The 12,500-nt window shown below is 50.1% G+C and overlaps 4 protein-coding genes across 20 annotated transcripts in view; 3 read left to right on the top strand and 1 right to left on the bottom strand.

The window, feature by feature from the left end:
- LOC125947944 (atlastin) overlaps window positions 1-12,500 on the bottom strand; it is a 145,511-nt gene that overhangs the window by 119,814 nt on the left and 13,197 nt on the right. For 13 of the 14 annotated variants that reach the window (XM_049673546.1, XM_049673540.1, XM_049673547.1 and 10 more), the window contains exon 8: window positions 11,820-12,500. This exon is cut by the window's right edge and continues 2,575 nt beyond it. The exons of the other annotated variant lie outside the window; for it this stretch is intronic. The gene's annotated coding sequence lies outside the window, so the exon portion shown is untranslated. Of the gene's footprint in view, window positions 1-11,819 lie in introns of those variants that run through there. 14 annotated transcript variants of the gene reach the window in all.
- Window positions 1,848-2,922, top strand: LOC125947997 (protein D3-like). Its single transcript, XM_049673622.1, has 2 exons — window positions 1,848-2,259; window positions 2,355-2,922. The coding sequence occupies exons 1-2, from the start codon at window positions 2,056-2,058 to the stop codon at window positions 2,844-2,846; spliced, it is 696 nt and encodes a 231-aa protein (XP_049529579.1). The 5' UTR covers window positions 1,848-2,055; the 3' UTR covers window positions 2,847-2,922.
- Window positions 3,474-4,252, top strand: LOC125947998 (protein D3-like). Its single transcript, XM_049673624.1, has 2 exons — window positions 3,474-4,131; window positions 4,197-4,252. Exons 1-2 carry the CDS (start codon window positions 3,474-3,476, stop codon window positions 4,250-4,252), a joined length of 714 nt encoding a protein of 237 aa, XP_049529581.1.
- On the top strand, window positions 4,601-11,670 carry LOC125947896 (ubinuclein-2). Of its 4 annotated transcripts, XM_049673415.1 has the most exons (7): window positions 4,601-5,767; window positions 6,584-6,820; window positions 6,909-10,163; window positions 10,245-10,374; window positions 10,575-10,712; window positions 10,994-11,298; window positions 11,506-11,670. In XM_049673415.1, exons 1-5 carry the CDS (start codon window positions 5,378-5,380, stop codon window positions 10,610-10,612), a joined length of 4,050 nt encoding a protein of 1,349 aa, XP_049529372.1. In that variant the 5' UTR covers window positions 4,601-5,377; the 3' UTR covers window positions 10,613-10,712; window positions 10,994-11,298; window positions 11,506-11,670. The 4 variants fall into 4 exon arrangements, with proteins under 4 accessions (XP_049529372.1, XP_049529370.1, XP_049529373.1 ...); XM_049673413.1 differs by lacking the exon at window positions 10,575-10,712; XM_049673416.1 differs by lacking the exon at window positions 10,994-11,298.

Raw genomic sequence — 12,500 nt, 5'->3', positions numbered from 1 at the left:
ACAAAACCAAACACAAAGGGGGTACGAATGGCTACGACGCAATAACGCAAAACGTGGCCGCACGGGACTGGACCAACACATACGCGGACAGCAGCATGGACATGGACAGCAGCAGGACGTGATCGAAAGGCGTTGCGCAAACGGGAGCAAAGCAAAAGGGATACGGGATTGCGGTACATAAGACGACGATCGCACGGAAGAGAAAAAGGGGAAAGGGAGGGGGCACGGTGACTTGCGAGACAGACAGAGAACGGAAGGACAGGGCCAGGACAGGGTGGTGTACGAACGTAAGGAAATCTAGCAACGCAGCGCTACTCCTTATGTACGCTCACCTGTGCCCGTCTGGAGATCGAGAATCAGGAACGATCTGCCGTCCGCTCCCTCGTCTACCATCGTTTGCATCGTTGTGCTTTCGCGATGCAGTACGCTGCACTGCACTTCGGCTGATGATGGGGTGATAGGGACCATGTAGGATGCGTTCGTGAGATGCAGCAGCATCGAATCCTTGCGAGTCTCGGACCAAAGAAAGGATGAAGCAACAGCAGCAGCAGCAGCAGCAGCAGAGACAGCGCATAGCGGTAACCCCTGGGGTAGTGTGTGGAAGAAGAAGCGGGAAGAAGAAAAGGGCAATTTTATGTAAAACAAAACTTTGTATTAGAACGTAACTGTTAGCTTGTTAATTTAAGGGTGCTGCTACGCTGCCCTTTTGTGGCCGTTAGTGGCTCTAGCGGCGAAGACGTGCGGGGATAATTGCGCTCACCGTCCTCGTTGATCGGCAGCATGTTGATGGTGGTGTAATCGTGATAAATAAAACGGACATTCGGGATGCTGCAAGGATGCTGTAACAATGTTTCATCTTCATGGCCGGGTTGTGGCTACGTTATGTGGACGGCGGGGCGAGCTGAGATCGCGCTGTCCGGAATCGCGATGTTGGAAATGATGATGCGTTTCTACGGCCTGGAACCCCCGGAATATTGTAAAACGATGGAAAATGTTTTCCTCTAGAGCGTTCTCAAATTCAGCCGTAAGTTGATTACAAAAAGGAATGGATTCTAAATGTTTAAGACGGCAAAGTACCAAGCATTCCGGCTACGATCAGGTCTAGATTGATAAGAAAAAAAATGTGTTGATGTACTCTTATCATTTGATTTTCGAATATACGTCTCAAAGAACCCAAATTCGATGATATGTAAACTGTAATAACAATAAAAACATTTATTTGAAGCTAAATAAAAGTTTGTTAATAATACGAAATAGGTAAGCTATAAAATGATTTTAGGGAGAAAACGATCGGTAATAAACAAAAAATATAGTAAAGTAAGGTGAGAACGAAAATAAAGAAAAAATCAAAAGAAGAAGAAAATGCCCAGAAAATTACAGCAGATTGGCTATGGAATATTAAAATCAAAAGAGATTAGATGAATGCTTCGTTTAAATTTCCCATAATGGTTGTTTGTAATTATCATAAAGGTTTCGTTAGACTAGTAGCTTCAAACTGACAAAAATATCACAGCAGAACAGATTTCTTATGCGTCTCTTCCATTTATGAGCAATCATGGGAAATCGTTTGGTGTAACAACCTTTTAAGTGGATTTATTGTGATTGTGGTAAAAAAATCTAATTGAGTGCTGAGCTAAATTGTTGATATTCCACCGATAATTTGATCCATTAGCTGCTGGGTTTGGTCTAGACATGGAAAAGTGTCCAACAACACCACCACCACCACCGACTGATCTAGCCGGAGAACCGAGGCCACTTCACAATGGGCACACAAACCATCGAACGTACAACCGGTTCGAGAGTCGCGCAGAGAGACACTCTCAAACGATCTACGACGACGAGTGAAGCTGTACTGTGGCCCAGTCCGGATCATCATCAACCTCGTGCTATCTCGCAGCTGATCGTCCTTATCATTCGAGTGGCCGCTGTACACTAGAATAGTCAGGAGTTTTATTGTGGAGCAGAACGAGTTAAAACCAACAAAAAAATCGAGCAATTTGTGGTGCTTCTCTCGAGTGTTTCGGCCTGATAAGCGAAACGAGCGAACTGCGAACGATGGTACGCTCTCAGCCAGTCTCAGTTTCGTTGTGGCCGCGGCTGTGCTTGGTGGTACTGGTACTGGTGGATTGCGCTTGGGCTGTTGACAGTGACGTAACGAAGACCGCGACCAGCCTCATCATGACTGATGTGCAACAGGTTTTCACCGAACATGAGTTGATTCCCGATGTGCTCGACGTTGCCCCGAAGGAGCTGGCTAAGGTAATGGGCGGAATGTGGGTTAGAGATGCCACAAGATCCCAATGCGGACATGTTATATGGACTATGTTGGTGTTCATCTGGCTTCTATCTTCCAGATAACGTATCCGAGCGGTGTAAGCGTCGAGGCGGGCAAGGAGCTTCGACCAACGCAGGTTAAAGATCAACCGAAAGTGGAATGGACCGCCGATCCGAACGCATTCTACACACTCTTCATGGTCGATCCCGATGCACCGAACCGTAAGGAACCGAAATTCCGTGAAATCGGCCACTGGCTGGTGGGTAACATTCCCGGTACCCGGATCGAAGAAGGAGACCATATGTACGGGTTCGTCGGTTCTGGTCCACCGAACGGTTCCGGGCTGCATCGTTACGTGTTCCTGGTGTACGAGCAGCCCACGGGCCGCATCGATTACTCGCAGGCCCCTCGAGTGTCGAACCGTAGTCGCAACCATCGTTTGAACTACAAGCATCGCGAGTTTGTCAAGCAGTATGGTCTCGGAACGCTGGTAGCTGGCAATTTCTATCAGGCCCAGTACGACGATTACGTTCCGACGCTTCACGCGCAGCTCTCATCCGGTACGGAGTAGCGATAAGACACGGTTGGAATTCAGTTTTTTTATCTCTCGCAAAAGAATCAAATAAAAAAAATAAAGGAACCTGATATGGAACAGATTCGTTAGAATTGTGAGTCATTCGATGCGCGCTGAATGGCGGCATGCGATTATGCTGGCCATTGAAAGTGATGCTAGACATTGCGCGGGCTAATAGGTTATCAAGGTCTTGTAGTTGCGCTTGAGTCGTCGTGTCATTATCACTCCAATTAAGGGTGACATCGTGTCAAGCGCACCGATCTTTCGCACCGTAATGATCGTTCGAACGCCCGGGCACATTTCCTCGGCTTCACAACATTAATGCGCACGGCGAGGCTTATTAGATAACCGGCTCGTTGAACGACGGCAAGGTGGGGGAGTCCATTCGCTCGCGAAAAGCAACAGACATCATCTCCTAGCGGGAGGCTTAGGCAACCCTTCACATTTCGAGCGAGGGAAATTCTAGCACCGCGGCCACATATATGGAAGGAACCAGTTTTTCGCAACAATCTGCGATCAGCGACGCCAGCAGCGGCTGGATCCGTTTAAAAGGAAAATCACTCCGCAGATCTGCAGACAGTAGCCGTGTTTTCGTCGTCAACGTTTGTAGCTGATCTCATCGTCATGCTGCCGCTGCTGCAGTCAGTGCTAGTGTTCGTTGTGTCAATCCTGTGCATTTCTTTCGTATCCCGGGCATCCGATATCCTGAACGATGCACACGTGTACCGCTCGTTCGCCTCGTACGAGGTTGTACCGGATGTGATCGATGAAGCACCAGATTGTTGGGCACGGGTATCGTTCAAAAGTGGTCGACAGGCGGAGGGAGGTAATCGCCTAACACCAACCCAAATCCGTAATCCACCGGTTGTGGCATGGAACGCTAACGAACGTGCGCTCTACTCGCTCATCATGACGGATCCGGACGTACCGTCGCGGGATGATCCACGGTTCCGCGAGTTCATACACTGGGCCGTCGGTAACATCCCCGGGAATGATATCGATCGAGGTGAAACGTTGGTCGAGTATCTGGGCGCAATCACACCGCGCGGAACCGGACTGCATCGGTTCGTGGTGCTGGTGTTTGAGCATCTGCAGAAGCTGGACTTTGCCGGAGAGCCTCGGATATCGAACCAGTGCGGAACGGTGCGACGTTACTTCTCGACGCGCAACTTTACGCGCAAGTACGATCTGACCAACCTGTACGCGGGCAACTTCTTCCAGACGCACTACGATGACTACGTGCCAACGTTGCAGGCACAGCTGCGCGAATGTGAGGACGAAAGTGAGTTCGATCTGGAAGTGCAGTGAGTTTGATTAGAGACTGTTTTCTTATCTTCTGTTCCTTAGGTTCGCTGAACGAACTGAACGGACCGCGCAACGGGACCGTGTTCGGAGGATCGTAGATCGAATAGAGTTGCTTGTAGACGGAGCGTTTAGCTTAATCGCAGGTTTAGGAGTAACAACCGAGATGGTTTGCGTTGCAATTGTTATATTATATGTATAAGTTACGTTCAGTTTTCAATAAAAAAAACAACTGAAGAAACGGGAACACCACCAACGGAGAAATTTAAATTTTTCATCGAGCGGATTTCATCGATTTCCGAGTGGACCAAAATCAGCTTCCAATACGGTCCTCAGTGGTTGTAGCCCGTGCTGGACTGTATACCGAAACTGGTCGCTCTGTTCCTACCCTCCTAGCGCGGCCGAAGGGGGAACTGTCAACCGCTTCGCTCTTTTTTTGGAAGAAGAAGACGAGATCCTGCCACGGAAAACGGAAGAAGAGGGGCTGGAAAACAGGAAAAGCTGCCGCCGTACCAAAAAGGAAGGGGTTTTGCACTGCCGACCGCGCGGATTTCTAACGGCGCTTCCGAGGATACCGTGAGTGAACCAGAGGTCACTTGGACCGCAGAAAATAGGACCGAAACGGTGGCGGTGATTTCTTCGATCGTCTTTCCTTTTCGATCGCGCCGCGCCTTCGAAGTCGAAGTGCATTGCGAGTGTATGTGTGTACGTACGTGTGTGTGCGCGTCTCCCGTCTCGTGGGGCAGGGTTTGCAAAAATCCTGGTTTCCTGAAAGGCGCACCTCAAAGCGCCAGAAAAGCATATCCTGTCTGTTCCTCGAGGAGTGGTAGGAGGAAGAGGTGTTCCAATTAGGGGTTCTGTCCGCGTGAGGAGTGCCGTGTTGTTCGTGCCAAGGGCTGCAGCGCGAAGAAGCAGCGTGGCGTTTTCGTGAATGTCACACCGGGGGGGCTTTCCCGGCCGTCGACGGCCCTCCACATCCAAGTGTGCGGGGAGCGCATGAAGTGCAGCAGCTGCAGTTGCAGCATTATCATCAGCACCAGCAACAATAACAACAGCAGCGACCCAAACGTCGGCCGCGGCAAGAGAAAGGAAAAGCAAAGGCTGAAGCAGACGAAGACGACGACGACGACGACGACGCAACGACGAAGAAGAAGGCGAGCCAGCGAGTGAGCGAGGGAGCGGAGCACGGGGCCAACGCGCCGGTGTGAGGCGACGCAGTGTGGAATATGTCGGATGTGAAACGTGTTACACTGACCACGATAAGTGATGTGGTAAGGAAGGGTGGTGTCGGTGGAGGAACGACGACCATCTCCACCGGAAGCACCCTCATGTCGTCGTCTTCCTTCGGTGGTGGAGCATTTTCGCAGTTCGAGCTATCTTCGGCGACCACCACCGCCACCGCAGCCGCTAGTGCGTTCGCCTCCAGCTCGTCCATGTTCGGTGGCGCAGCAGGCGGCAAGGATGCCATCGGCGGAGGCGCAGCAGGAAATAATGGGAGCAATAGTGGTGGGTCATCGAAGAAACAGAAAACCGTGCGTCTGAACCTGAACCTCTTCGAACCGACCGCCGACAGCTTCCCGGAGTTCAACTTCTCCAAACTGATCCACGAAGAACAGGTAAGTGGGAACAGCCCTCGACTTCCCATTCTTCCGGAGAGGCCATCTTTGCCTAAACCGCAGACGTACCGCGGAACGAAACCGCAAATTGCTTGACCTAAAGAAGTGAAAACGTCAAAACTCCTCATCCAAGTAGCTTTCAATCGTCGTGCGGAACATCGATAACGAATCGACCTGCACGAGCACCAGGTGCTGATGGTGTGTTAGTAGGCCGTGCGATTTATCGGTTGTTCTAGGTCTAAACCGAGGAATTGCAAATCATCTGCAACCTTCTTGGCCTGATATAGGGGTTGCCCCTACCCTATAGATTCTGCACGAGAACCCTCCGTTGCGTGTGCGTGCCGCTTCTCGCATTGCACGGCACCGACGACGTTGACGACCTACGCGTTTGTTACTTGCGACTGTGTGCGTGCGTGCGTTTCGGTATTGTTTTTCAGCTGCCACCCGACCCGAGACATGTCTTCTCCTATTCCGTTCCTCTGTGCCCGTTGTTCTTGGTAGTCACGGTAGGCCAGGTGTGATGATCTTGATCTGTCTGGAAAGCGGGAGCGAGAACGTTTGGCAATGATTTGGCGCGCCTTTGCGTGTCAATTGGCAATGCGTGGATTGGCAATATAGCGGTCTTTAAACGCTCGCCCGTCTTGGTGGTTTGTTGTGGCATGTAACCGTCCACGGTGGAATGAGCTCGCTTTATAACAGTTATCTAAATGAAATTAAATACTTTAGTTAGTATTCAAAATAGGATTGTAAAATTGCAATCGTCAGTCTATTAAAATTTAACGTACTTTTCGTTTTTCGTTTTCGATTCCCCGCTAGAAACGGTTGAAAAAGCTGCATAAGAAGCACGATGAAGAAGCGAATGGTTTTCTGTCCGATCCGGAACTGGACAACGACGTTGCACGTATGGCACGGGAACTGGAGCTAAAGTACGGTTCTGGATCAGCGTACGCTAGCAGCAAGAGCTCCAAGCACGCTCCACCTTCGAAGCTGGACTACTGCGATCGCGGTGCCGGCTACGATGAGGAAGATTCGTTCATCGACAACTCCGAAGCAGTGAGTATCGATAAATCGTTCGAATTTTTGGACACAGCTTACGTTAATCGGATTGTATTCTGCATTTTTTTTTTCGCTCTCCTTGTAGTACGATGAACTGATGCCACAGGAAGTTGAAACGGTCGGTGGCGGATTTTACATCAATTCGGGGCAGCTCGAGTTCAAGCAGTTGTCAAACTTTGAGCGTCCCGAGGATGCTCAACGTATGCCGAAACCGAAGAAACGTGCTCTATCCACTTCTTCCGAGAGTAGCGATGGTGAGGCCGAGCCGGAAACTACTGAATCCAAATCGAAACCGCAGGAAACCACGAGTGGTGGTCAGCTTTCGGGCGAGAAGATTGTATCCAACCATAAGGATCTGGGAGCTCAACAGCAGCCGCAGCAGCAGCAACAACAACAACAACAACCAGCACAGCCAATGGAATGTCAGTCAGGAAATGAAGATGCAACACCGTCTTTGACAGCCAGCAGTGGCACAGCAGTAGCCATTAGCGGCAGCCAGGACGAGAAGGTACGCTTGAATGGCCACGTATCGAAGAAGCAGAAACTGAACGATAATGGCCAATCGGCAGCACCGAAGGGAGGAAGTGGTACCGTAGAGGCAATGGTCCTCGAGGATAAACTAGTGCAGTCCTCGGCTTCCGGTGTGCTGCCGATGTCCGGAGGAGAAAAGGATTCGAAATCAAATGGCGTGAAAGGTGGAAAACCGACCAATCCGGCTAGTTCAACAAAGAAGGATGAGACAGCGGTGACCATCGAGGGTGGTGGTGTGAAGACGGTAAAGACAACGACGGTAAAAGATATGCTGCGCGCGAAGCGGGACAGCTTGAGGAAGATGGAGCAAGAGAAGAAGGGTCGCTCGAGTGGTTCGAGCCGTGTGTCCAGCTCGGAAGCGGAAGAAGACGGCGATGATGGCGGAGGGGACGAGGACGACGAGGAGGATGATGAGGAGAACGATGATGAGGATGAAGATGATGAGGACGACGATGAGGATGAGGATGACGATGAGGACGAGGGTAGAAGTGAGAAGAACTCGCACGATACCCGCTCCGAAGTCGACATCGGATCGGATAGTGAATCTAGCCGCGAAAGTACCAGCGAAAAGCCAGTGGCCAACGTTTCAACCAGCGTGCCATCCACGATGCCCAACAGCACAGTGACCACTATTACCACTACTACCACTGCCGTCGCTAGCACTATCGTTAGTGTTGCAGCTGCTGATCCTCCGACGATGAACGGTGGACCAATGGAACCAGAGCAGCAGCAGCAGCAACAACCACAGCAACAGCATCAGCAGCATCAGCAGCAGCAACAGCAACAGCAACAGATTGAAGAACGCAAGCGAAAGGATTGTAAACTGCCAGATGGTATCGGAGAGTCACTGCGCAACGACATTGGCACTCTGCTAGAGTTGGCCAACAGCCAGTCCGGTGGCGGTGGAAAGCTGAACTACTTTGATAGCAAAGTGGCCGATCTAATGTTGCAGATCGACGAGGCATGCCGTAGCTACGGTGGTTCAGGTTCGAACAGTACGCGGAACGTGGTGTTCCGGTATCTGGAGGCACACCTCTCGATCAGTCGACAATCTTTGCAGCTCAAACTGAAGAAAATCCGCATCCGGTGGCTCGAGAATCGCTCAAAGAGCACACTGGGAAAGCTGGAAAATGCGGTGAACCAGATGATGCCCGCCATTCTGGCCAAATACGAACTGGACTGTGCGAAGGTACAGGAGATCCGTGCCGCACAGCAGGCACAGGCGGCCGCGACGGCCGCTGCTGCTGCCGCCGCCTCAAGCACTGCAAACAACAGTAGCATTAGTGCCACCTCATTGATGACGAATGGGGCGGAGAAGCCGGATGCGGCACCTGTCTCGGTGCCGCAGGTGCGCAATCCAAAGAAACGCTTCCCCTGGAACGATCGTTCGAGCGTGCTACTGTGGGAGCTGTTCACACTTCGATCGGATATGTACGGTCTGGTGCGGCCACGCAACGAATCACAGGAAGAGTTTGTGGCCGACTATTTGCGTACCCGGGTGGTACCACTGTGGCCGAAGGGTTGGATACGGTACGAGGATCTACAGAAGGAGCTCGATCGCCGGAAAAAGGTACTGGCCAAGATCCAGGGTGCTGCCGCTGGTACCGCTGCTGCTGCTGCTACTGCCGGTGGTGGCGGCGGTGCTGTGAAGGAACCGCACAGCAAGAAACCGATCATCATGCTTTCACCCCTAACTTCACCCGGTCTACCGGAATCGACTGGCACGAAGATGAACGGAGTGCCGTCGGTCTCGGCCACCGACATGACGATGAGCATCAGCGGATCTCAGCGGACACCCAGTAACCAATCTGCAGGTGGCAGTAAGTCGAAGCAAACTGACTCGGAACGATCACCATCAGCTGCCATCGGCGGCAACGTCGTTGCCACTTCCACTGCCAGTCTCACCGGCGTCGTCCCGTATATCGGCGATGGATTATCTCCAAATCATTCTTCCCTCCACAAGCGTACCTCCGATCATAGTATTAGCAACATTATGAACTCACCTCCCCTTCCACCACCTGCCAGTACCATCGACAGCAGACATTCTCCGGGTGATACGAACCGGAGTGCAGGCGGACGAAACAATCACACCGGCAATCGACGATGCTCGTTCGATGATGATCATTCGGCTGGGGTACAGGCTGGGCAACGGCACGAACCGGTTGTGGTGAGTTCCACAAGCTCCAAGGATGGTTCCTCGCCTCGCCGGGTACACTTCCCGGGGGGCACCACCGAAGGCAAGGGATCCTCGTCGCATCATCACCATCATCATCATCGAAGAACGAGCCGTGAGGAGGACAGTGACAGTAGCATCGAAATCATTGCCGAGTACAGTATGACCGCCGGTGGTGTTAATGCTGCTACCGGTGGTGGCGCGGTAGTGCAAGGATCGAAAGGATCTGGCATGATGAGCGGATCGAACGTAACGTCTCCCATGGTCGGTACGAACCTACCTGTGCTCAATCGGGAAAAGTATAAAAATCTGATCGCTGGCAAAACCAAATCGGGCTCCTCCACTACATCCTCGCACGCTGGCAGTCCTGTTGCCTCGATGGATCTTCCGTCTCCGATGGGGACACCGACCGGGTCATCCGGTTCCGGATTGAAATATTCCAAACATTCACCAGCGGCCGCCGTCAGTGGATCTACGTCTGCATCACCTTCTTTCAATAGCTCCATGGCTAATGCCGTTGGTGGTGCGAGCGGATTACCGTTTGCGATTCCATCGGGTGCGGTGAGCGGCGGCAGTGGCTCTTCGTTGGACATTGTGGATATGCAGCAGATAATGAAAGATCTCAAAGAGTTACAGGTACAGCGAAAATAGAAGCTGTGCACTTGTGTGGCAGTTAAAAGCATCACGATTATTGACATTTCTTTCGCATCTTTTTAGGAGCTACAGCAACATCACAATGCCGGTGGAAACAGTGGCAGCAGTAACCGTAAAGTGCCGGATACCTCAACATTGCAGAACCAACAGCAGCAGCAGCATCAGCAGCAGCAACAACAACCACCCCATAATGGTAAGAGTTGTTCCAAATAGTGCTCCATTTGCGCGATTCACGAATGCAACGAATGAATTCGAGATGAATTCGAGAGAAACACACATTTGAGTGATCGTCGTTTTTGTTGCTTTGCAGCAGCGCAAACGCACCGATCATTTTGATCGAGTCCAATCGATTAACTTTGTCTTTCAAATTACTATCCATACCACTTCGTCCAGTTCAACTACCGCTGGCACAGTTTTTACCGCGATCGTAAAGCGGGGATCGCCGTCGTCTCCTTCGTTACGATTCAACTACAACAAAGCACCAACCAAACTCTGGGAGAGGTTTTGTAATGTGCGCGATACCTAGTTAAGGTATTCTTCAGACGTTCGTTGTTTAAGATCATGCTCTGATTTGATTGATATGCGCTTTCTTTGCCATTTGTTGTATTACATTTACTGTTGATTTGGCTACCGGTTTGATTGTGTAATGTAAAGATCATTCTCATTTGTGTTCATTTGCTTCGCATGATCGCTGTTCTTCGCGAAATGAGTTCTTGTCGCCCAACGCCCAAAAACATATAATTTGCCTCCTCAACGTTTCCCTCAATTATCTTTTTTCAAAACCCCCAACCTCCATTCCCTTCCATCAACAGCTGCACGTTCATCGGATTACTTTATTGACTGTGATATGGATGACGATGGCGAGGATCTGGTGTTCTCTAGGGACAACTACCCGTACGGTCCACCGTAACGCTACCCGTCTGCGTAGTCAATTCGTCTATCCCAAGTCATCCTCTCAGTATCGCTTGTCACTAGTGCCACTCGCTGCTGGTGCGCTGCTGCTGCCGCCGTTACTACCACCACCGAGAAACCTCAATTCTTCTCAGTTCCTTTACTCGTTCCAAATAGCTTCATATTCCGTAGCCGTTCTGCCTTGATTTCGTACCATTCATCAGAGGTAAAGCATGTTTTGGAATGATTTGGCTTGGTTTGACTGATGGAGCTTGTTACTCGGGTTAATGTTAGGTTTTCTTCCTTCGCTTTGCACTCTATTGTAGCTGTTCATTTTCACAATCATCACTCAACTTTTTGGAATTAGTTTCTGAGCTTTTGTGTTAGGATTATATCTAATATACCGCTTCTCGTTTCCATCAATTTCGCACAGATCCCTCGAACAAACTGCCAAACGGCGAAGAAGATGTCACCATACTCCTGGATTGACTGACGGATTGGTGTTGCAGCCGAAAGTATTCTCGTTCCTTATGAGGCAGCTGGATAGGACAAAACGATCGTTGTTGGATCGAGACATCACATCCCAAAATTCAGGGGTAGCGTTCAAGGATACCTTAAGCGGACAGTGCAGAGGGAAGCGGAGCGGTGTGCTAACTTAACGATTCAATTCAGCCTTCACTTTCCCATTTAAGACCCGATTTGTGGGCATGTTTTGTTTTTTTTCCGAAAAATTGAACTCCAGGATATTCGTACGCCTCCGAGAGCTCATTGTCTGGTTTCACTTTAAATTTACAAACACTATTTATGGTTACTTTGTGTCTTTCTGCATCTTTCCAAATCGGTTTTTTGTCATTTTGTTAGTTCTTCGACGATCAGCTATATTCCTCTCTCCCGCCGGTTGATTGAACACTCGCGTCTATCTGTGCGGGATGTACAGCATTGTAAATGATGTGAGGATAAGAATGTTGTTTGTTAAACACTATTCGATGGTACAGGAGTATCGATGGTGGCAGGAGGAAATTTGTTGTAAAACGAACTTGAACTTAGTCAGAACTAGCTAGGTGTGTATATTGCGTGCGTGTAAGGTAAATGCGTGCGTGTAGAAAGTACGACGCAGTACGAGAAAGAATAAATCGAACCGAAAATCTGATGTCTACTCACAGATAACGGAAGATCTAACTAGATAACGGCCCCCATGTATTCCGAGCGTTTTCCTTTGGAAAGAATGTTTCACAAATCCACCATATAATCCATTCCAACGATTGGCTTGAAGATTTCAACTATACTTACTATCGGTCATTATGTGTTTTTCGGACGCAGTGGATCGTCTATCGATCCCGGCCTTTTTCACAGCTGATTTAACGAGAATATAAAAGAATTTATTGAACCATCTTCTCAAAGCCCAACCGCTTAGAAAGAGCCTCCCGT

The sequence above is a fragment of the Anopheles darlingi genome, chromosome 2 (genome assembly GCF_943734745.1).
Source record: "Anopheles darlingi chromosome 2, idAnoDarlMG_H_01, whole genome shotgun sequence".
Taxonomy (NCBI): domain Eukaryota; kingdom Metazoa; phylum Arthropoda; class Insecta; order Diptera; family Culicidae; genus Anopheles; species Anopheles darlingi.
The sequence above is the reverse complement of the archived record's forward strand: the minus strand, read 5'-3'. Positions and strand labels throughout refer to the sequence as shown.